Source organism: Octopus bimaculoides, chromosome 21, assembly GCF_046866305.1.
Source record: "Octopus bimaculoides isolate indiv1 chromosome 21, ASM4686630v1, whole genome shotgun sequence".
Taxonomy (NCBI): domain Eukaryota; kingdom Metazoa; phylum Mollusca; class Cephalopoda; order Octopoda; family Octopodidae; genus Octopus; species Octopus bimaculoides.
In genome coordinates, this window is record NC_142948.1 from 162,460 (window position 1) to 188,655 (window position 26,196).

The following is a 26,196-nucleotide window of genomic DNA, read 5'->3' on the forward strand; positions in this document are numbered from 1 at the left end:
CAATTTTTATTTTAACATTTTGGAATATAATTACAAAGAGATATGATGTACGGACAGATTATATATCTGCCATATTGCACACAGACAAGACATTCTGCTTTATGCACTCTCTAATATGTTCAAACACATGTATGTACACATATACAGAAGCATTTCCCTCTCTCATAGAATTATTATTATTATTATCAATTGAAACTCTGAGTTTTATCTAAGTTTTAACCTTTTCCTACATGTCCAATGAAGAGCTATGTGCAAAACATCATAGTTTTACTTTTAACTTAACCTTTAAAACTTTTATTGAGTATCAGACTCATAATATTCACTGAACATTCTTTTGTCTTCCGTGTGTGTTTATTAATATCTATAATTAGAATCTTTAAGTGTCATTTCATTTTTTAAGTCATTTTTCACACACAGATATATATTTAATAATCTTTACCAGAAGAAAGAGAGTAACTGAAGGACCCTGGACCTTCAGTCACTCGTTTACTTCTGTTAAATATTAATAAAAATATATATATACTCATATTTTCAGTTATTCTTTTCCTGCTTGTACCAACATACCTATATACATATCTATATATACACACACATGCTACATATATAGATATTTTTTTCATAAGGATAAATATGTATATCCGAAAGACTTCCCTAATAATAATTAATTAATTGTTTGTTCCTACTTCTTGCACTGAGGAGAAGAGTAATATGTAATTAATTTAATTTAACCAAATCAATTCAATTATTTTACAATGAATTTACATGTTTTAATATTGCTGTTTGAAACAATCGTATGCGTATATTAAGAAGAAGAATAAAAAGTACTCTCTTGAATGGTCGATTATATCGAGAGCCCCCTACTTTAAGGCAAATATTAGTAAATGTTCATTGTGTATTAGGGAATCCCTTGCGATACTCAGGTCTTTTGGACCAAAAACCTTAAATAAGTTCACTGAAGTAATCCCCTTCTGCAACCATAAGTTTTCCTCCACCTTCTTGAAACTATATAGAAACAAAAATAAAAATAAAAACAATAGATAGTAACAAGTTTAATAGTTTACGTTAGGGTGATTTGAAACCTGGAAGATTGAGTTAGATACTGCAGCCTGTTTGACTATTCTAAAATAGCTTCGTTTTTTTTTCTTCTTCCCTTATTTGCATATGCTTGTCTTGGGCTGGTCCATATTGACTATATAAACTTGCTTTAGATAAAAAATAGGTTTTTCTTTTTGTGAATGTCTTGACATTTGTGTGTAATTTTATCCTGACCAGTTTGGACTCTATTGTGCTTAGAATGGCCATAGGTGCTCTATTTGTCTTTTGACCCATGTGTTTTGTGAACTTTTTGCACATGGTGAACAGAAATTGATTTTACATGCTGATACCTGCTGTATTCACCTTTGACTCGTGTCTTTGTGATCTCTTGTGTATACTATACTTGATTCGGACTTACCTATTCATGTCTGCTCTTTTAAATTATGAAATATACCCAAGCGAAGTATAGAAATTTATATTTTAACTCTAAATAATGTTAAATCATTTTAAAGTTTTGTCATTTATTTTTAACCGATGGACTATTCTGTTTTACCTCATTTCTTTATTTTTTTATATTGACCTATATTATATATTTGAATATCTTCTTATTCCTTATGTTCGGTGGATTATGTTGTATTTCTTATGTATGTTCATTGAGGGAGTGTAGTATGTTGAGTCGTTAACCTAACGTTTTTATTCTATAACTAATATTTTACATACACACATATATATATATATATATACAGAAATGGGTTACTTCAATTGAGTGTTTAAAAAAAACATTGTAGAGGTGCTATGGGTTATTTCCTTCGGCCATATTATCAATTTTTTTTTTTTTAACAATTTAAGTATGTCACGAGGTTTCCAGACATGTTCTACTCACATGTCAAGTTTCATCAAAATCAATAAAATAATGGAGGAGTTAGATAACAACGCTACAAACACACACACACATGCCAACTTTCCCCATATGTAGTAGATATACATATATATACAAACATATACAAATTATAGTAAGAATGGATACATAAGGGTGGAAGACCACAGGAACAATACCGTATATCCAACGCAAGATTTAATATGTGTGTGTGTGTGTGTGTTCAATTCATTCAAGAATCCATAAATATATAGTTTTAAGTCTCTAAAATGTTTAAAAAGTAAGGTAAAATAAAGTATACAGGCATATACAATGATATAAACTTCAGAAATATCATGAATGTTTAAAATATTTATAAACTTGCATAGTTTCCAAGTTGTATAAAAATATTTGACAATTTAAGATAATACATTACGATATATAAACGTACAGAATGGTTTAACATATAATGGGTAAATATATACGATATGATATGATATTATAAATGTATATGTATTAAAAATGTGTACATTAGAAAAGGATATTTTACTATTTTACTTGTTTGTCTTTTGACTGTGGCCATGCTGGAGCACCGCACCATATATACATACATATATACTCATACATTTTTATATACATATATATTCATATAAAAATAAGAGGGATGACCAGCAAAAGTGGACTCCTATATGCTAGAAATAGATGCCGAATCATCTAACCACGAAAAAAAAAATATGTTCTCAGTAAAAATTCAGCGACACAACAGACTGTAAAAGGGCAAGACAAATGAAAAAAATACTAAATAAAAACGATTAACCTACGTACTATGGCTTCACCTGTTAAAATTTACCTGTGAAACCATGGTACGTAGGTTAATCGTTTTTATTTAGTATTTTTTCATTTGTCTTGCCCTTTTACAGTCTGTTGTGTCGCTGAATTTTTACTGAGAACATATATTTTTTTCGTGGTTAGATGATTCGGCATCTATTTCTAGCATATAGGAGTCCACTTTTGCTGGTCAATCCTCCTATTTTTGTATGTAATATAATTTTAATCTTCGGATTTTTTTAATATGCTAGACCACTGGTTCAAATTGATTAATATCGAATTTCTACTCATAAATAAATTTTTATATATTCATATATATATACATACACGCACACACACACACATATATATATACATACATATATATACATACATACACACACGCACACACACATATATATGTATACATATATACTTTGGAAACAGGTGAATGTTAGCAGCAGGAAGGGCATCTGGCTGAACAAATTTTGGCTGAATCGTGCAAGCATGAAACAAAAGGGGTATTAAATGATAACCTCATCGTGGGGTACCTTGCAAGTACTCGGAGTCGATCTCAAGACCCAGGCTAGCTTCTTCCCACTAGTCTTATAGGCCTTTAGAAGTCTCGTGTGCTGCCCTTTCTCCCCATTCACAAAACGTTTCAGCAAACAGTGCACATCTGAAGTTAATACTCACAGTTTGAGGCAGTTCAATATGAAAAACTTTAAGTCCTTCTTCCAGATCAGACTTCCCTAAAAAGTGTTGAGGAGCAGATGATTTTTGGCACAGTCTTTCGTAATGCTGACCCAGACCAGTTACAGTCCGGACACCACGTCTTTTTAGTTTATCACAAACTATTTCTAGATATAACATTAAAAACAAGTATTCAATATATAGAATCAACTTAGAAATTTATAAGAATTTGCAAAACAATAGTACTGCTTTATATTAAAATAAAATTTTAAAAAAGGGTATCGACAGGTGTTAAATCATAATGATGATGGCATATAATTAACAAGCCCAGATTTCTTCCAAACCGCCACATTTAAAGATTTCAAATGATCCCAAATTCATTGATCCCGTCTCAGACCCATTTGTCAACTTATTCTAAACTCCACAGCTGTTGTCCCCAAACTGAGTAATAACAAAGCTACATAAGGCTGGTTAATATGAGTGGTGCAGGAAGCGAAACTCAGAGTGAATCATCACGCTTCAGAAAAGGCAACAGGTCCGTTTGCTACAAAAAAAAAAAAAAAAAAAAAAAAAATCATAAGGCCCACATCAGATTTCTTTATTCAATTCATATGCTGTGTTTTATTTCGTACAGCACAAGAAATACAAGAACCAAACAAGAAAGTACAATATGTAACTGATGCTACTCCAGTCAAATTTGAGCTCAAAAAGTGCATTTTGGCATCTGACACAAGGTAGCTCAGGTTAGGTTTTCTTAGATTAGTTTAGTTTAGACTGAAGGCAATGTTCTTTAAATAAGGCGACCCATAGCAGCCAGACTGCTTTCCCAGGTGAATCTTGCTCCAAAGTCTGAGGCTGACATTGTTACTCAACCACTCATTTAAAATCTAGTGTTGACTTCCACCATCATCTCTCTATAACAATATTGTATGGTAAATATTTGAAAATACTAGGAGTGTGAAACATTTACACTCTGTAAGTCATGCAATATATGCAGGGGCTGATCTGAACCGGTCAGACTTTAAATAAAGGTAAAACTGGGGAATGACTGCTCTAAAGAATACATAATATGAGGTTAGACAGAATTGATGGTAAACAACTGAGATTTATGGAATATTACATACGTTGTACTTTAGCAAACAGCAATGATTTTTCTCTCTCCTCTTTTTCTTTTGGTACATGCATCTTGGTGTAGACATCTTTTTGATCTGAAGGCAGAACATTTGCCAGTCTAAAATAAAATGTTAGGGAAATTGCTTATTGCCTTGTAAAGACTAACAACAACCATTTAAATCCAAAACCTGCAGTAATTTTGCATATTTACATCATAATATATTTGAGTCAGTGAAAAGGTATGGCTTAGTGGTTCGGGTATTTGGCTAATGATCGTAAGGTCAGGAGTTTGATTCCTGATGGCACATTGTGTCCTGAGCATGGCACATCGTTTCACATTGCTTCAATGCACTCAGCTAGCAAAACATGAGTTGTACCCCTAATTCAAAGGGCCAGCCTCGTTGCTTTCTGTGTCACGGTGAATCTCCCCGAGAACAAGGTTCAGGGTATGCTCAGCCACTTGCACATAAATATCATGAGCAGGCTCTTCTGTTGATTGTATCAACTGGGACACCCACCGTTGTAACCAATGGAGCACCATTTCATAATTATCTTAATATATAAAATCTGTTCTGTCTGTTTGTGCGCTTATAACTCGCGTATTGTTCATCTGATCACGCTGAAATTTTAAACATGGATAGAGAGCGGGGCGTTCCATAATCTAAAAAGAGTTTCAAAGTGAGAATCACTATTTTTGTAATCTTTATGTCCTGTTTGTTTCGCCATTAAAACAACCAGTTGCTCACACAGCCGGCACATGCCATTCCGCTAGCAACAAGGGGTGTACAGGATGATAGTCAGCCAAAACCGTTGCTATGCTGTCTCTCTTTCCTCTCTCAGTGGGGTTAATAATCTTAATCTTTAGTTACAATTTCTCATTCAAGAGTAGGGTGTTTTGAGGGAGATTTGGCTGCTATTTCTACCAGGTCTAGTTACCATGTAGAGGTCTGCCTCATTGATATTATATATTCTTTATGCTTTCCAAAACCGAGTTACAGATTTTGACATATGGGGTATCAAACGATTCAGTACTATTTTGGTTACAAATTAAACTTAATTTCCATTCACATATTTGCATATTAAATAATCTTTTCCATAAACCAACGAGCATAACAATTATGATGTCACGTTTTCTGTGTGTCCCTTAAAAGACATCAATCATCATGACACACACCTTCACTCACTCACTCTCTCTTTCTCATCCTCTTTCTCTCTCTCATACACACGTGCAAGCATGCACACATACGCACACACATGTCCATTTCATATAGACGTACATACATCTTTCACTTTCACTTCTTTCAATTTCTGCTTTCTTCAAATAAAATTTTTACGGATGCCAACTGCTTACAAAAATAGGGATTAATGTAGAATTTCTTTTTATGTTCCTAATTTTTTTGTTTACAATATTGGGAAAAATATGCCACCAAAAGAAAAGACGTAATCTCTCCAGAAACAAGTATAAAGCAAGGAGGATTGTAGAAAATCGAAGGCGAGAGTCTGAAGAGAGAAGCTAGATGAGATTTTCTCAACATCAGCAAATGCATGTTGCAGCCCTTATTGCTGGATCATTAAATCAACGTTTTAATGATTAGACATAGGTCCAATCGAATAGCTCTCAGAAACAGACTACATACAAATTCGTTCTTCACAACTCCTGAAGCTGTTTTCAGACATGATCCATCCCATTCTTATAATAATAATAACTCTGTCCAAATTAGTGTGCTAAACACAAATTATCTTTTCTGTACAGCTTTAAAATTTTCAAACAAAACAAATGGTATGTGCTGCTCAGGCGGTCGGGTAACATTGCCAGCACTACCAGCTCCTTCCCAACCTCTTTTGGATCTTCTAGAAGGCATTTCCATCCAGTCAAAGGATTTTCTGAACACTATCAGACAATACAACTCTGCAAAGGACATCGTTTGGTGCATCTAAGAAGATAGATAAACATGAATTTACAACGACATCAAAGTTCAAAGGCAAGTCTATCACCTCATTGCTTCCCTGTTATCTACAAATGAACAACCGCAGCTCCTCCAAATTTACTTTATGAGTGATGTAGGACAACAAACCCGAAGGAGGCGTCAACATTTCAGATGACGGGTCGTGTTAGACACAGCGTCGACTGCTGCAAAAGAGAGTCTATCCATTGACAGCTTCTTGGTGCGTTCAAAAATCACGTAGCCCCCACAGGTTAGGGTCTGAAATACTCCAAACGGATGCATAGCATGTTGCTTAGTCGAATTAGACCATCATTTACTCCACTTGTGTTTCTCTCTGTTGTAGCTAGAACAAGGAAGACCTGTTCTTGTCTGTCTCCATTCAACTCCCAAGTGCAGATTCACTGACTTTGTTTCTTTTATTTTTTGCACTTATATATTGTATATGTTTCTGTATATACAAATATGAGAGAGCATTTTTAGTGGAAGCAATTCTTAACCAGGACATTCTAGAATCAGATGTGCTGTCCTTCTTTTTCTGTCTAAGACAATAAAAAAATAATTTACTAAAACTTACAGAATTTTAGATTTTTCTTGCTCATCAACATCAGTGACACGGAAGAAAACTATGGACTGTTTCTTTAAAGTTTCTGGTAGACATGGCTGGTTGTGACAACTTATTTCTAAGTCAGCACCCTTTAAAAAAAATGAAAGAATTTTAAAATAATTCTTATTTAAAATCTAAGAAGACCTTGAATGTAGCAAACAATATAAATTATAAAACTGGGAATCCAAAGCAACTGGTAATGGTTTCTATTGATAATAGTTAATGTATCAGAGTTTGTTAGTTTATTATAATGAGGGAAGAGTTTAATGTTTCACATTCTTATCTTGAGATAGAGGAAGTATTGACTGTTGCTGCCTTCTTTTACATGGCTGCCCAATCTACTGGAAATAGCAACTAAATATCACCTAAATCATACAAGTTTGACAGACTCAACATGTTTCTGACACACTCTCTCTCCATATACATTTTTCCTCAAGTTGTTTGTTTTTTATCACTTGATCCTGGGCTGCTTAAATTAGGCTCTGTTTCCTTTTTCAATTGCCCCTTTCTTAATCAAGCCCAAGATTTGGTTCCACATACATCCTCAATGACTTTCCAAAACTGACCATGCAAATGTTTCTCTTCGATCTGTTCCACATGCTCTCTTTGAATTTCATTCTTGCCCTTTTAATATCACTACCTGACCATTGTATATGTTCTATTGCAAGTAGGTCTCTGGTTTTGTATCTCCGTCCATTTGTTAAAGAGACCCTCGAAAAAGAGCATTCAGAAATGTTACCTTTCCACCTCTCACAACCATTAAAATGTAAAAAAAAATCTAGAGAAGAATGTAAAGTAAAACTCACCGGATATATATTAGAGAGTGAGTAGAATTTTGTGGAAGTCTGAGAACCCAGCCTGAGGGGAGATGGATAAACATCTCGTAAAATGAAAGGTAAAGCCTTTGCACTGAAATTATTTAAAAAAAAAAAATTATATAAATAATGGATTCCAGCAGAAATGAACTGTAATCAGGCAGCAATTCATGAAATAATTAAATTATATTAATGTCTATAGCATTTTACTAGAAATTCTTATGATTCTGGAGACTTTAATACTTTGGAATGGTGAATTTATGTTTAAACACTCATTTGTCTGTCAAGAATTATTTGTGAAGGATAAAAATTTATTGAACTTTAATTATTATTAATGGTATAATGACCCTCCCAAGCAATAATGAAATATTATTAATTACCTTTTACCGAATTGCCGGAACTCATAAATAGTGAGACTGTTGTCGACATGAAAGAAAAATCCCATTAACTCTCGCAAAGCATCATGGTCATTACTGAAAAAGAAAAACAGTAATTTCATTAAATTCTTTTATTAAATGTTTTGAACAAACTGAATGGTTTACCCTAACAAACAGGATATCTATGTTCAAATATCTGCTTTTTAAGCATGTAGTTCTGGGTTCAGTCCCACTACGAGTCACCTTATGCAAATGCCTTCTGCCATAGACGGAGGCATAACATCATACAGCATGTGTGTGTATACACTGGTTAAACACCCAGCATTGTTTACTCTACATCCCTTTATATCCTGAAACCTAGCAGTCTGACAAATTGATATAGATAAAATAAGTACAGTAGTGAAATAATTGCCAGCATGAGTGACTAAACATTTGATGATGTTGCTTCAGTTTGGCCAGTCCAACAACTGCAGCCAGTAAAAAAATCTAGATTTACTCAATGTAAAAATTATCCTACAATCTATTTGATAAAGTCGGTGGTTCAGCCATTGGTTAGAATGAACCAAGGAAATACTGAAGGAAATATTAAAGAAAGAATTAGTAAAGTAGAATTTGATATGTTCAAATGAGATGTGTTGTTGGTTATCAAGGGGACAGTCACTGAACAACGGCCATGCTAGGGCAATATTTTTAAAGGATTTTATCTGATATCAGCCCCAATACTTCTTTCAGTCTAGTATCTATTTTATCAATCTTTATTTATTGAACTGCTAAGTTATGCTGACATAAAGAGATACAACACCAGTTTACAATTGGTAGACAAATACATAAATGTGGGGTCTGTTAGACGGAGAAGAATCTGTTGTTGGATTAAACACTTGGTTTGAATCCTTGTAAGAGAGTAGATTTCACTTAGACATCTCAGGATGACCTGGGACACATCCACCAAATTCCTCTCACAAGACTTTGGCTAACCAAGGCTATGCTGGTAGGGGTTGGATGGGTCAGTTCATAGTTGAAGTGACTGCTCCTTCTAGATGGGTCTTGATATTATGTTCCATTTTTAGCAGGGTTAAAGGTCTTTCCCATCACCAACTACTCTACACTGTACTCAGTGCCAACATTAAGAAAACTCCTCCTCCTCTTTATCTACATGGTCTTCATTTTGTCATTTGACAGCACAAAATAGGTTTTGTACCACATAGGACTAACGGGAAGCCCTTCTCTGCATTGTTTCCATTTGTTTCTTTACCACACAGGACAGAAAGAGACATTTTCTATTTAATCCTTGTTGTCTTCCATAATAGGGGTGGGGTGTAGTGGGAGAGATAGATGAGAAGCAAAGTGGTAAGAAGAGTGAGTAAATGAAAGACAGAATAATGGGAGAGAAAAAGATGAATGGAGGAGGAGTGACAGGAAAGGATCATAGAGAAAGACATCATAAAAGATGATGGAAGAGAGAAAAAATGTTGAAAGAGGTTATGAATCTCCATCTTTTCACCCATCCATCCTTTCTGTTTCCTCTTCCCTCCCTTATCTTCATTTTGTACCTTGAAGTTATATCAACATTTCTCTCCCAACAGTAGAAGCTATGTATTCACCTCTTTAGCAAGACACCTCTTCCTCTCTCTCTCAATCATATTTTCACCTCCCTTAATACTGTATCCCCAATCAGTTGAGGGGTTTTGTTTTGCTTGTTACTTGTGACCTCAATCATGCTGCTGCTGCAAAATAAAGCAGCCAGCATACTCTGTGACTAGGTGCAGTTGTCTGGCTCATTAGTCGCTGTGTCAAACCATCCAACCCATACTAGCACAGAAAATAGATGTTAAGTATTGGTGATGCATGTATGTATGTGTGTGTATATATATATATATATATATATATATATATATGCATGCACACAAATATGATGATCATTTTAGCATGTACTTTTGTGTGCTTACATTGATCAGACAGTTTACTGAGGAGATTTTTCTGTGGCCAGAAGCCCTTCATGCTGTCAACTCTCACCTGTTTCCAAGTAAGCCAATATTTCCCTTTGGCCAGAAATGTTTTTTGCAGCTATCACACAATGTCAAAACAAGGAGACATAAACACACATATCTCTGCCCTATTGTTTTGAAATACAAGAACATTTTGAATGACTTTCATAGAAACACTGCCTGAAATATAGATGGAATGATCATGGCTGGAATAAAGATGATAAAGAAATCAAATCTACTTACTGTGCTAGAAGCCTCACACCAAACTTCACTCTCTTTGACAATAAATTTTCAGTTGAAGTACTCCGAGTTTTTATGCTTGGTAATAAAAGTGAGTTGCGAAATGAAGAAAGAAAAACTCTGTCAATGATTTCATTGGTTTTACGAAGAACAACTGAGAAACAGTTTAAAATTGAAATAATATTTACTCTACGGTTGTCCTCATCTCTTACCAAGGTTGCATTGTTCTTCTCCAGCACAACATTTTATCAATGATTGCAATAAAGAAAAACTGGACATGAAATGATGATATTGGCAGAAAATGTGGAGAGAATAATATCTTAAAGATTGGTCACAAAAAAAAAAGAGACACAACCATGGAATGTAGATTATATGGATTCTACTTGTAATTAACTTTACTGTCCACTTTAATGTTTGTAGCAAAATTTAGTTGTGAGGTTACAAAGTTCACTTTGTAACTTTGGGGTTTTCAGTTGAATCTCATTCTTCAACATCTTACATAACTTTGGTTAACCAAAGTCTTGTGAATAGAATTTGGTGGATGGAAACTGAGTGGAAGCATTCCAGCTCATCCTGTTGCAAGCATTCAGATAAAGCCTTTAGTAACAGACTCGCTTCTCCAACCAACAGACCCCCACTCAGCATTGGTACTGCTCTTCCTACTTGAACGCATGTAAAAATAAATCCAAAAGTGAATTTGACACAAACGTAAGTTTTAATTATGTCATTACTCTCTGCTTTGAATACTTACACCATTCGTATGATTTAGATTGGTTTAAAGCATCATTTCTTTCTAGATTTGTCAGGACATAGAAATTCCAATAAGCATTTAATTTTAAACTCATCCATTAGCACTTCATCTAAAAACAAATAAGCAAAGACCACCTGACTGATTGGACGTGATGTCCATCAACCTCTGCCTCACAGATTTACTGCATCTCTCTGTATATCCTGCAGCTACAAAAGTGACCTCTATCTCTGGCAACTGGCTGGTTTCATATCATATTCAGTTAGGTACTGTCTTCTCATACTATGTCCACCCCACGTACCCTCTCCCTCGCATTAACCACCACACCTTTTTTTCAGAAAAGTTCAGTTACAAGAATCATATGACAAAAGTTTACCTGGTCTCGTGTAGAAATCTGTTAACACCTCGAGGTTTATGAGAAACATAACTGTGAGGTTCATTTAAGTGTTCATCTTGCTCTGGGTCACAAATAACACTTCTAGAAGAAAATAATAATAATAATGATAATAATAGAGATGCATACATAAGTGACAAAGAACTAGAAAAAATTGAAAAGTACAGAAATGGCAAGAGTGTAGTCTATGAGGAGAGTGTGTGTCATTCCACCAGTAGTTGTAAGGGCACTTGGAGCAGCAAGAACCAAGTTTGAGAAATATGTCAAAGAAATCAGATTTGACATGAGAGCAGAGCAAGCCCCACCAAATTGTGCTGCTGGGGACGGATAGGATTTTGAGATTGGTACTTGGATGTTGAATGTCTTCCATGATAATTAACAACCCATTATTAAAGCTTATAATGTACAGAAAGAGACCCTGAAGGCAGGCTGCTGTTCGCTCTCACAGAATTCACCAGAACAAACAAGACTGGATGTTCTGAGAAGTGAAACAATAAAAATAATTATTGATCTTGAAACAATAAAAATAAATATCGGTCTTGAAAGAATGAAAAGCAAAGCTGACTTTCAAGGTATTTAAACTCAGAAAGAGCCAAAAATACTGCCAAGCATTTTGTCTGATGCTTTATTGATTCTGTCAGCTTTCTGTTATAAGTACAAGGCTTGAAATTTTTGGGTAAGAGACTAGTCGATTGCATCAGACCCAGTGTTTCACTGGTACTTAATTTATCAATTCCAAAAGGATGAAAGGCAAAGTCGACCTCAGTGGAATTTGAACTCAGAACGTAGCAATGGGCGAAATACTGCTAAGCATTTCGTCCAGCATGCTAACAATTCTGCCAGCTCACAACCTTAATAATAATAATAATAATTCTTCCCGATTTTGGCAGAAGGCCAGCAACTTTAAGGGGAGAAATTACCAGTGCTCAAATGGTATTCGTTTAATTGAGCCCCAAAAGGCAAAGTCAACTTCAGCTGATTTTGAACTCAAAGCCAGAAGTTATGCCACTAAGCACCTTGTCCAACGTGCTAACGAATCTACCAGTTTGCCACTTTAAAAATAATAATAATTTTTTCTACAAGGCCAGAAATTTGGGTGAAGGGATTGATTAGATCAACCCCAGTGCATAGCTGGTACTTATTTAATTGACCCTGAAAGAATAAAAGGCAAAGTCAACCTCGGCAGAATTTGAACTTATAGGTGCAAGGCCTGAAATTTGTGGGGAGGGATAGTGGATTACATTGACCTCAAAATTGAACTGGTACTTATATCATCCCCCCAAAAGTATGAAAGGCAAAGATGACTTTAGCAGAATTTGATCTCAGAATGCAAAATTGAAATAAATACTGTGAAAAATTATGTTTGGCATGTTAAACATTCAGCCAGCTTGTCACAGGAATATCAAAAATACAATTTTGATTCTTAGCTAAAAGGCTGAGAGACAGCAATATGAAAGTTGGTGATGATGCAGTTCTCATCTTACAAGTTGGGTTTCAATTTAGGGGCGAATTGAAGAACAGATCACCTTACTGAACATCAAAAAGCAAGTGTCCTCCACCAACATTCAGCTTTCTACTAAAAGTGGTCTTATTCATGCTAGCCATTTTCTCCACCCTCCCCCATTTTTCAATGAATTTACTCAAGGATAGCACCTCTCTCTCTCACTTTCTCTCTCTCTCCCTCTCTCTATCTCTCCCCCCCTCTCTCTCCCCCCTCTCTCTCTCCATGGTCTTCTTTGTCAATAAGTCTATATACAATATGCTATATTCCCTATATACAATAGTCCAATAAGACTATTACATTATTCCTGCCCCTCCCTACCAAAAACAAAAATGGACCAGCTACCTTGGCAGAAAAAAAAAACTAATCCCAAGTATTAATAATTTCTACAGAAGAAATAAAAACTTGTCACCATACCGTGATAACTGGTCTACCATTACAGTTTCAATCAGTTTTTCCTTTTTCTTTGATTCTTCAAGTTCTTCCTAAATAAACACACACAAAAATTCAGAATCAATTCAAACAATATTTCTTGTTGATGCTGACGATGAGGAAATAGTTCACAGTAAATATTTTCAAACACTTACCATATTTGACTGTTTCGAAGAATTCATTTGAGACAGAAACTTCAACTGACTTATACATTGCTCAAGAGTGTCGTCCATTCCAGTATTGGAAAATTGTTTCTTTTCTGCCATATTTTCATTGCTTGGACTGTGGTTGTTAACAGGACTTGACTGAATAAATAAAACCAGAAGAAAACAGTTGACAACAAAATATTTCAAATAGCATCAATTATTAAGTTATTGTTTGTGACTTTTCTATCTTTTATTCAGAAACTGGATCCTAATAATGAGATCCTAATTACTAAGGAAATAGCAAACACAATATCTCTTTCTCCTCTATATACATGTAGTTTTAATAAATTAAAATTTTCTTGCATTTTTTTTAAAGTTAGAATTTCAATCTTAGGATATACAAACAAACCAGTTTGAAGACTGAAATTCAAATAGTAATGAAATAATTAGAAAATTTGGCATACACAAACTTTAATTAATTAAAATTATATTTGCAGGGAGATGAGGAAAAAACTAAGTATTTTAATGAGACAAGGGAGACAACTATGAAATTAAAAATAGATTCTCTTAAATGTTGCTGATCCCAGATTTTTTTCTATGTGGACAATGTTCTGAAGATAACCCCAAAAGAAAAAAAAAATTGCATAAAAGATAGATCAGGGCTTCTAGGTGGCTACAAAACTGGGCCATTGGGCGAATACGGACGTATTGGAAAACTTCATTGAGTTGCTGAGCTCCCCATATCCAACTGTTATATCCGTTAAACAACCATTTATGTGGAATGTTGCTTCATCACTAAATAAAATTCTGTTAAGATGACTATCATCGTCAACAATTTCTCTCAGCATCGTTACTGCAAATTCAATGCGTTTAAGCCTGTCTGTCTCCTTAATTTTATGTCTCATTTGAATTTTGTAAGCATGCAGTTTTAGGCGTTTATGCAGCAGATTTTGAATTGTATTAGGCATACAAAGTTCCAAACTGCATCGAGTAATGAACTTCTTAGGAGTATGCAAACACGACAGGCTCAAACGCTCCACATTCTCTTCCGACGTGTGTGGCCGGCCTGCTTACATTTCCAGTTTCTTTAAACTGGTTAAATCAACGAATAATGGTTTTGTCTGTAGGTGGATGTCGCCCATAAATATGCCAAAAATGACATTGCACTAAAACAACTGACTTAAATTCAGCGTGCCACAACACACACTGTGCTTTCTGCTGTACAGTCACCACGACTACTGTGGATTGACTGGCCAGATGCTCGCTAGTGAAATAGTGATTTCAAGGACAACACAGTGGCAAATATCAAAACTCTTACAGTTGTTATACAGTCCCACGTTGATTTCATACAGATTACTTGCTTGTAGCTAGTGCAATTGATAGCTAAATTCACGGAAGCCTTTTTCCATGACCCCGTACATTGTCGGTGTTTAAAGAAATTAACATTCATACTTACAGCTTTATGTTTAGAGTAAGAAGACTTCATTTCTTCTTTATATTCATTGTATAAGTTTTTATATTTCTCAGAAGGTTTAGGTAAATCCTCTGGGATCACTGCATTATCCCAAACAGAATTCTAAAATGACATGTTAAAGGAGAATTAAGGGCTTGAATAAAATTCTTGGAGAAAACATTCATTATTAGTAAAAGGAGGGAATGGAAGTGATGTAGGTTAAAACGGAATCTATTGTCAGAGATGAGCTTTTTCCAGTGCTGTGGAATGAAGACTGTAGCTTGACCATGCTGCAAAATGGTTGGTCATAAAGTAAAGAAAGCAATTATGAAAACCATAGCAAACTGGTTTGATCTCAGGACATTGGAGCTCATGGGAAAGATGAGAAAAGACTACAATAAGCAATGAGAGGCTGTCTTGAAACGGAACAATGAAGCTTATTTCAGGATGGGGAAAACAATAATGGTGACATCTCTTGACTTATGTTACCATTGTTACTGCAATTCATTTAGTTTATCAACAAAAGAAAAAAACTTCAGTATTTCTCCTTGAATTAGAGAAATAGTTGAACACTTTCAATAAAGTTGCTTCAGTTGAAAACTGCAGCAAGGTTCGTGACCCTTTGGAATAATTCTTCTTTAATACAAGTAAAACCTGCCAGAATATTTAAAATATTCCCTTCTTCCAAAATTATGGTCATTTTCCAAAAATGTAAAATGAAATATAATTGACTTGGAATGTATTTAGAAAAAAATAATAACTGACCTTCTTAGCTTTTGTGTTTGGTTCACGTGCTGAATCCTGGATATCAAGGGTTGGAACATCAGCAGGACTAGAGGAAACACCAGACTGAAAAGAATAAACAAAATAATCTGTTATTATTAAAATGAATAAACAAATAAAAGTTAAAATGAAATAAAGATTAATATGAAGTAAAATTACAATAAAGATTGTTATTCAGGATTATATTCTTTTCAGTGAGTATGAAAAGCATCATGTGAATAAACAGTGTTGTGATATATATATATATATATAAAAATCCTCCTCATCATCATCTCTATCCATCAGCCATTTTCTTTTTACACTCTTTTGAACTTGCCTAACCATTTACCCTTTCCAATCCTCTTTACTTCTTATATCCACTTTCTTGTAATTGGAGTATAGACCTTAACACATTCACAACTATCTTCGCTTTATTTTTTCAATCAGGGGTACATCAGTTCTTGTCCCTCTATCACACTCTAACCTCTCGTCACTGGGCACCACCATACCATCTCCCTCAATACTGCGCCTCACCTCTGTTGTGCTGTCTTGTCTTGTGAGTTACTTGGTGACCTCCCTGGTACCAGAACCACATAAAAAGCATCCAACACACAATGTAAAGTGGTTGGCATTAAGAAGAGCATCCATTTAGAAACTATACCAAAACAAACACTGGAGCTTGGTGCAGTCCTCTGGCTCATCGACTCCTACTGAACCATCCAGCTCATGTAAGCATGGAAAACGGTGAAGCACACATGTACACAGAAAATTTAATTTTAAACAATGGATTTATAAGCAGATATTTTCAGATAAAGAGATGAATAATTTACTGAAATCGAATTTATTTTCTCTCTCTAAGGAATATTTAACGTTAAATTCTTTTTTAGGTTAATAAAAAGGAGTACCAGTGAAGTACGGGGATTGATGACATCAACTAAACTCGCACCCTCAGAATTATTTCCTCCATAAAAATCTTATAAAACAATTTAAAACTCACATTGTGTTTATGTGGGTTAGATCTCACAGTGAAATTATCAAGGCATCTACAATTGTAAAAAGTGACGAGATAAACATTTATTTTTGATATATTTTCGTTTACATATTTCTAAAAAGAAACTTTTTAGTGTGGTGGGTAAAAATTTCCAAAGGAAAAGGTTCATGGGTGGGTCACAAGTTCTAACTCTTATATCTGTGTAAATCTGTATAATTCAACATACATTAATAAAGATAAGTTTAACAAATTAAATTAACATGTAACATCTTCATTAATGCTGCCACTGAATTTAGGACGTCTATATTACTTATGATGTATTCTATATTTTTTAGATTGAGTGTAGTGGGGTCTCAAGGGGGTGGTACAAACATAGCAATGTGTGTTTTATAGTGAAAACAAAATTTCCATTCAAATGGCAATTGCTGGACGATTTCTGATCGTGTCTGACCATTTTAAGTCATTGTGGAAACATGACCTATGTCGCAAATAGACATACAAATAATCATAAACTTGCTATATTTTGTACATACAAGTATGACAGCATGCGGGTGCAATAAAATTGGTTTGTAGACACAATTGTGCCTGCAGTGTTTTCCTCACCCCTGATATAAATTAACCCTAAAGAGAAAATGTAATTATTTCAACATATAGTTTTGGATTTTATAGGTTCCACTTCATTTGTCTCATATTGAAATCACTATTTTCAGAAACAAACAAAAGATTAACTGTCAAAACGGATGTGATGTCATTCCGTGTGGTACAGAACTGAAATATGTCATTGTTTGCTCAAATATCTGAACAGCAATATTACTGAACATTGCTCAGACAAGACGACTTATGATGGAATGAGAAGAGATGCAGACTCTGGAAGCCACACCTAGGCCATCTATTTAGAAGAGCAGAACCATATATCTGTGTTTAAATTTAGGGATGGGTTGAGTGTATCCATTTATATCGAAGACAATTTAGTGATTCAATAAACATTTATCAAAATAAGTACCAGAATAAAATAAATATTGGGATCAATAAGATTAACTTAAGCCTTTAAAGTTGTGCTGCAGCATGGCCACAGTCAAGTGAAGCCAATACAAGAACAAAAGTCATTAACATACTTTGTACATTAACATATATGTTTAATATATTTGAAGCCTCATTTTCACTGTTAGAAAATATGAAAAGAGACAGACATTACCTGTTAGAAGAAGATGTCGAGAGATTGTCAAGATTTAAGTCATAGCAATCGATAGAGACTTTTGATTTTGTTTCTGGTTCTTGAAGATATCGAAGATCCAAAGTAGGGACACTGAAATCCACAGGAAAAGAAAAGAAAAATAATATTCTCAAATACTTTTGGCAAATCTATTAGTTTTTCAATTCACTATATTACATAAGTGAGACTCTTCTGTATTCAGGCTAATTTGTTTTCAGCGACTTAAGATTAACAAAACAGTAGCTAGGTCATTAATATATATATGGAGTAACGTGGGAGACATTAGAATCAATACAATATGGATTGAACCCACAATTATGTGATTCTGAGTTATATCCAGTTGTGTGGCAACTTGGGCACAAATGTCCTCAACAAGAACTCTGGGTTAACTTTGATCAACCCAGAGAAATAAATGAAGAACAACTTCTAAGATGAAACTGTAAAAATCTCATCTGAAAATGAAATTTGATAGAATCTGTGCTGAAGCTTGTTTGAAGGACTCTTTGTGTTCTTGGGAGATAGACATAATCTGTTGGCTTGTGTAACTTCACTACCTGACACTGTAGTAGAGTCCACTCTGTGACCACCTGCTGCTTGGGTACCTTTAGTGGAGTCTATTTGGTTACAAGGGTGTAGGCCACCAGGTGTTCTACCTGAACTTTTTACATTTGCCTCACCAGTAACAGAGCCCTTGAAATGATCTCGAGTGATGTCCTTCCTCTGACTAAGACATCACAATACAAAACTGAAGTTATTAGTTGCTCCATACCATTCTGGTCGACAGTTCTCTTCTGGATACTTTTGGCAAGCAGAGTAACATCGTGGTTTCTGAAATATCAAATAAACTTTTCTTAATGACCAAAAGATAATTAGCCAAATCAAGAAAATTATTTGCATAATATATGACAATGAAGATATGCATACAGGGTCTGTCCAAAGGAAAAGAAAAAACTAAATATTAAAAAAAAGCCACAGATTATTGTTTTACTTGATTTAATTAAATGTTTCTCTTTCAAAACAACAACACCACCTCCTCCTCCTCCTCACTGTTGATTTGTCATTTCAGTTTCTCCAGTTTTATAACAACCTCTAGAATGTGTTTTTAAAATAAGACCACAAATGAGCCCAAATCTAGACAATAGAGTAATTGGGGGGGGGGGGGGAGAAGGAGCTGGAACCATCTCTAGTTTTGTTAATGAGTGATGATGCACGAGCAGATGCATTGTTATAGTGCAGTATCTATGTTTTGTTTTTCCAAGCTTCAGAGGCCTTCTTTCATGCAACCAATCTTAAAACTCCACGTAACATTCAAATAAAACTCTTTCTTTATTGTCCAATCTCAAAGAACATGATGAATGATACCCTTCCAATCAAAACAAATTATTAACTTCTCTTTCACATTTGAGTGACTCCCGCTTGTTGTGTTTGTGACCCTGATCTGCCTTTTTGTTTTGATATCATAGCTGTAGACCCACATTTCATTCCCTGTTACTGATGGATCTCCCAAAGTCATCATTAATATTCACGTCGTCAAACAACTCCTTGGTTTTCGTTTTTTCTCTATCGGTCAGCAGAGGCAAAACAAACTTTGCATAAAATTATGTCTTCCCAACTGACTCATCTTCATTCATCCACAGGCCTGGCACAAACCACTAAGGCCAGTCGTTTCTCTGCAGAATGTTATCCCTTTACCTCTCTGCACACATTTTCCTTACAGCTGTTGACTTGGTCCCTGAAGGTTTGTGAAGGCCCTGGACACAGATCCTTTCGACAGACTAAACTAAAAGGAACAAAAATACTATGCTACAAACAACAGAATTGGCCTGATTTTATCTGTATCTAATGATGACTTCACTAGAGGGCACTGCACAGGAAGACCTGTCCAATCCATGCAAGTATAGGAAAATAGACATCATGATGATTGAAAATAGCCAAAATAGGTTATATAAAGGTCAAAAGAAATAAACTCCTGGGTTTACTTGTACCTTGTTATATTGCTTTGTGCTGGTTTTGAATCCACTTCGTGGTGTTTCTGGGAGGCAGTTCTGAAGAGAGGCTTTGCTCCCAAATACCTTCAGATCCATCTAGTCTGACGAAAAACATAAAACAATATATGTGTATGTATGTACATATATATATATATATATATATATATATATAGTTTTAGGGGAAATAACCAATTTTCAAGAACTCATCGATGAAAATCCACTATCACATATAGAAAAATTAATAATTAAAAGCACAATAAATGAGTATAATATAAAGTAAAGTAAATATCATAAGATAAATATAATAAAAAGATTACACGTGTTTCATAACCAATTTTCAAATAGAAAAATTTAAATCGATTAAAATCAATTAAAATCAATTGAAATTATCGAAAATAAGTTCTATTCAAAAATATAGCTACTCGTCAGATCGTAAGTAGAACAATAATTAGATATATATCTCAACCAACAATAAGTACCAAATGAATTAATATGAAATGCTTATTATATAAAGATAGAAAAATTATTTAAAAAATATCATATCAAAATAATAACCATTCAATAATCATCCCTTCATCCATAATAATAACATGTATATTATATACAAAAAACATCTTACCTAAATTATCATTGTTTTAAATTATCATTGTTTTAAATACAAGTTGAACGAAGTTTAAGTTTAAAATAATAATGAAGATAAAATTAGTACATATTTAACCGGTGTAATAGTTAAAGCTATACTATTTAAAGCTAAAGACGTTTATTTAATTATGATTAAAGATCAATTGAATAATAGAAAAATACAAGATTATTTATTTCTACAAACGTAATAATAAAAAATATGAATGAAATTATATTTATCTTATGATATTTACTTTACTTTATATTATACTCATTTATTGTGCTTTTAATTATTAATTTTTCTGTATGTGATAGTGGATTTTCATCAATGAGTTCTTGAAAATTGGTTATTTTCCCTAAAACTATATATATTTTATATATACTTTATCTATAAGGCTCAATTTAATTTTAATTTTTTATAAATTGATTTTAATTGAGTTTTTTACCTGTAATTTTGGATTTTGTCCCTAATAATATTATTATTTTCTAATTTATAATTAACGTTTGTTGTTTGTATTTAACTTTCAATTTTTCATTGATTATGGAATTTACAGGTGTTGCCAGTGCCCCTGGACTCGTTGCCAGTGCCCCTGGACTCGTTGCCAGTGCCCCTGGACTTCGTTGCCAGTGCCCCTGGACTTCGTTGCCAGTGCCCCTGGACTGTCGTTGCCAGTGCCCCTGGACTGGCTTGTGCGGGTGGCACATAAAAGACACCATTTCGAGCGTGGCCGTTTTCGTGCGGGTGACACGTAAAAGCACCCACTACACTCTCTGAGTGGTTGGCGTTAGGAAGGGCATCCAGCTGTAGAAACTCTGCCAAATCAGACTGGAGCCTGGTGTTGCCATCCGGTTTCACCAGTCCTCAGTCAAATCGTCCAACCCATGCTAGCATGGAAAGCGGACGTTAAACGATGATGATGATGATTGAGCCACTGTTTTGGAATTCATCTTTGAAGGATATCCCCATAGAAAGCAATATATTTTGAAACTTATTAATAATATTAAAGAATTTATTACTAGAATGAAATGGAAAGCTTATTTTAATAATATTCATAATATTACTAATGTTCATGATGTAGATAATTTAAATTACATTAATTCTAAATTTAAATCCAGAAAAGAACCACCGTATAATAGGGATTTACAAATTTTAGAGGATAGTATTTGGAAAGTAGTGAAAAATATTAAATTTCATAAATATCCAAATAGACATAATGATTATTTAAGAAATTTAGCCATTAAAATTAAACAATTTAGAAATATGGATGGTATTATTGTACAATCTGATAAAACTAGGAACTTATATAAACTAGATGTAAAACTATATGATTATTTATTAGAGAAAGAAATTAATAAGAAATATAAGATAGTTCCAGAAAATACTTTAAATTTGATTAATAAGGCCTCTAAATTAATAATGTTTAAATACGAACTTGATAGTAAGACAGAACCTTATGTACCGATGCACCCTAGAATTACTTTAAAAGACCATAAAGATAATTTTTATTCTGACCCTAAAGTTAGGCTTATTTGTCCTTGTAAGTCAGATCTAGGTAAATTAAGTAAAATAATTTTAGATAAATATATTAACAAATTAAATGGAATTAATTATCTTAAGTTATGGAATTCCACAGTAGATACTTTAAATTGGTTTAATAGTATTAATGATAAATATAGGTATAAATTTATTCAAATTGATATTGACAATTATTATTCTTCTATAAATGAAATTGTACTAAATAAGGCCCTAATTTTTGCTATGAAGAAAGTAGGTATGACTAACGATGAAGTAAAAGTAGTTAAAATGGCTAGAAAATCATTGATTAAATATGATAATAAATTGTGGGCTAGAAAAGATACCAGAGATTATTTTGATATACCAATGGGGGCGCCTGATTCAGCACAGGTAACTGATTTAGTAGGTATATATTTATTATCTGAACTTGAACTTGAAAACTTAAAATTGGAGGGTGGTTTATATAGGGATGACCTTTTATTACTTACTAAAAATTGCACTAATAGACAACTAGAATTATATAAGAAGAGAATATATAGTTTTTTTTAAAAGAAATGGTTTAAAGATTACTATTTATAATGAGTATTATAACGTTAATTATTTAGATGCTAATTTTAATTTATCTACTGGTAATACTCAACCTTACCATAAGATTAATGAAAATATTAAATACATTCATGCTAAAAGCAATCACCCACCCTCAGTTAAAAAATCCTTAACTTTTACTATAGGTAAGAGAATATCTTTACTATCTTCTAATATAGAGATTTTTGAAAAACATGCACCTTATTATAATAAAGCCCTGCAAGAAGCGGGATATACTAATAATATAAAATTTTTTAATAATCCGAATTATTTTTATAATAGTAGTAATAATAATTATAATAATAATGACCTTTTTAATAAACATAACTTTTATACTCATGATAATGTCTTCTTAGGTAATAATAAGAATAATTGGTATTATAATAAATTACCTAAACATAAACTTAATTTTAATGGTAACAATTTTAAATATTTAAATTTTTTTAATGATAATAATAAATTTAATAATACGAATAATAAATTCAATAATATCTATAATAAGAACAAACTCTGGTTAATTATTCCATACGGTGTTCAAGTTAAAACTAACATTATTAATGAAGTTTTTAAAGTTATTGATTTATTCCTTAAAGATAATAAAAAATATCATATTTTTTCTAAAAATAATTTTGGTGTAGGTTATTCCACTACTAATAATGTTGCTAATATTATCTCTTCTTTTAATAAATTTAAGTTAAATAATTACTACAAATTTAAATTTAATAATTATTCTAATATTAATTTTAATAGTTATAATGTTGACCAGAATATAATTAATTGTACATGTTTAGATAAAACTAAATGTAATTTGAAAGATGTAGTGTATAAATGTATAGTGAAATTATTGAATGAAAATAAACATTATGGTTATAATTTAAATAAGATTTATATAGGTTCGACTTCTAATAAAATTAAATTAAGAGTAGCTCAACATATGCACTCATTTAAGAATAGAAATTTAATTAATTCTACTGGCCTCAGTAAATATATTTGGGAACTTAAAGCTAAAAATATTAAATATATTTTAAAATGGGAGATAGTTTGTAAAGCTAAATCCTATCATATAGGTAATAACTTTTGTAATTTATGTAATAATGAATTTAAAGAGATATTATTTCATAAGGATAATAATTTACTTAATTCTTTTGATGAACGAAAAATAAAATGTAGACATAAACTACTTTATTTATATAAAAACTTTAGCTAATAATTTTTTATTTATTTTGTTTATATGGGTATGTGTATATGCATGTACATGTATATATTGAGGGTGTGTGTTTTAGTCTATATGCATTAGTATGTATGTATATTTTTAGGTGTATGTATATATGTTTACGTATGTATTTATATAGGTTTAAGTGTATATATATGTTTTTTTTTTTTTAATATATGTTTGTGTATATTGAGTGTATATTTGTATTTACATGTATGTATAAAGATATATATTTGTGAGTATAGATGTATATTTATATATATTGTGCGTGTGAGTGAGTGCGTGAGTGTAGTTTTGTTTTAGAATATTCCTTATTTATATATTTATTTGAGTGAATTTTTATTTGTGTGTATATTTTGTATATTTTTTATATATATAGTTATGAGTATTTTTGTGTATATGTATATGTCTATTTATGTATGTACTTATGTAAATGTGTATATATATGTATATATATGGGTATAAGTATATATGTGAGTGTGTGTAATTTGTCTATATAAATTAGTAGGTGTATATATTTATGGGTGTATATATATATATTTATGTATGTGTGTACATATATATGTATATATATGTATATATGTATATGTATATATGTATATGTATATGCATGTTTTTTCTGTATATATATGTGTATTTTTATGTGTATGTATATATGTCTGTATATGTGTGTCTATATAATATGTATATTTGAGAGCATGGGAGGATGAGTGTGTATTTATATATATTATTCTTTATTTTTATGTGTGTATGAGTGTATTTGTTTTTATATGTATATTTTGGTAGGTACATGTGTGTATGTGTAGATATATATTTATGTATATATATATATATATATATATATTTATGGTAGTATGTATGTTTTGGTCTATATGTGTTATATGTATTTATATATATGTGTGTATTTATGTATATATGTGTATGTATGTTTTTATTTATGTATATGCTTTTATTAGTGTTTATGTGTATATATGTGTGTATGTTGTGTGTATATACGTATATTATTTTGTATATTCGTATGTATATTTGTATATGCATGTAAGTGTATATATATGTGTGTATGTATGTATATGTGTGTGTATGTATGTATGTATATATATATATATGTATGTATATATATATATATATGTATATGTGTATGTATGTATGTATATATGTATGTATGTATTAGGGTGTGTGTTGGGGTATCTATTTAATTATTCTAGTAGCTATATTTTGTTTTTATTGGTAGGTTAATATTTTAGTAAGTTTAAGGTTTTATATTACAATGACACTACGATTTTGATAAGACTAAATCAATAGTAGTATTTTAGTTTATTTCATAATATTATTTAATTTACGACTATTAATATTTTTATTTATTTATTATATATTAGAATTTAATATTTATTAATATGTTTTATAAGATAACTATAGTTTTTTGTTCTTTTTATGTTGTTAGTTATATAAATTTTAAATTTTTCATTCATTTATTTAAGTATTATTATTTCATTCATGCTTTCGTATTCTATTCTCTATTTTAACGTTCTTTTTTAACGTAGTATTTTCGCGCGAACTCTTGCTTAAAACGCTATAGCTATTAGATAACGTCTTAGTTTTCAGTTTGAATTACGGAAAAATTTGGATAAGTACTGTTTTCACTTTGATAAAGATTTTCTACTATTTGAAAATAATATGTATTCTTGTTTTTATACTATTCATTTGGTTCTTTATAGATTATTTTAATAGATAACTTATTTAACACTATATTATTTAGAAGTTATAGTTTCATTTCAACATAATATTGGAACTTCGATTGGAATAGTGTTGATATATTTTAGATTATTTTTGATTAATATTATTTGATTAATTATTAATCTTTATAGTTTATAATATCGTTAAAGTTTTTTTAAAATCAAAACTTTGTATATATATATAAAGTTTAACCTTTTATTCTTAATAATTTTTTCTTTCCTAATTTTTTCATTCATAATTTTTTCCATTCATAATTTTTTCATTCATATTTTTTATTATTACGTTTGTAGAAATAAATAATCTTGTATTTTTCTATTATTCAATTGATCTTTAATCATAATTAAATAAACGTCTTTAGCTTTAAATAGTATAGCTTTAACTATTACACCGGTTAAATATGTACTAATTTTATCTTCATTATTATTTTA

At 32.1% G+C, this 26,196-nt stretch overlaps 2 protein-coding genes across 5 annotated transcripts in view; one reads left to right on the forward strand and one right to left on the reverse strand.

Moving 5' to 3' along the window:
- LOC106882271 (replication termination factor 2) overlaps positions 1 to 26,196 on the forward strand; it is an 82,006-nt gene that overhangs the window by 17,542 nt on the left and 38,268 nt on the right. The window lies entirely within an intron of this gene.
- The window catches only part of LOC106882269 (calcyphosin-2), a 66,288-nt gene that overhangs the window by 4,402 nt on the left and 35,690 nt on the right, over positions 1 to 26,196 (reverse strand). The window contains exons 2-16 of one of the 2 annotated variants that reach the window (XM_052975366.2): positions 20,097 to 20,200; positions 18,881 to 18,939; positions 18,094 to 18,204; positions 16,905 to 16,950; positions 15,911 to 15,994; positions 15,149 to 15,268; positions 13,702 to 13,851; positions 13,532 to 13,599; positions 11,596 to 11,697; positions 10,475 to 10,549; positions 8,250 to 8,342; positions 7,861 to 7,963; positions 7,025 to 7,143; positions 4,516 to 4,622; positions 3,395 to 3,558 (exon numbers count right to left, since the gene is read on the reverse strand). In XM_052975366.2, coding sequence (XP_052831326.1) covers positions 3,395 to 3,558; positions 4,516 to 4,622; positions 7,025 to 7,143; positions 7,861 to 7,963; positions 8,250 to 8,342; positions 10,475 to 10,549; positions 11,596 to 11,697; positions 13,532 to 13,599; positions 13,702 to 13,851; positions 15,149 to 15,268; positions 15,911 to 15,994; positions 16,905 to 16,950; positions 18,094 to 18,204; positions 18,881 to 18,939; positions 20,097 to 20,195 — 1,500 coding nt within the window. In that variant the 5' untranslated portion in view covers positions 20,196 to 20,200. The remainder of the gene's footprint in view (positions 1 to 3,394; positions 3,559 to 4,515; positions 4,623 to 7,024; positions 7,144 to 7,860; positions 7,964 to 8,249; positions 8,343 to 10,474; positions 10,550 to 11,595; positions 11,698 to 13,531; positions 13,600 to 13,701; positions 13,852 to 15,148; positions 15,269 to 15,910; positions 15,995 to 16,904; positions 16,951 to 18,093; positions 18,205 to 18,880; positions 18,940 to 20,096; positions 20,201 to 26,196) is intronic. The other variant, XM_052975365.2, reaches the window with a different exon arrangement.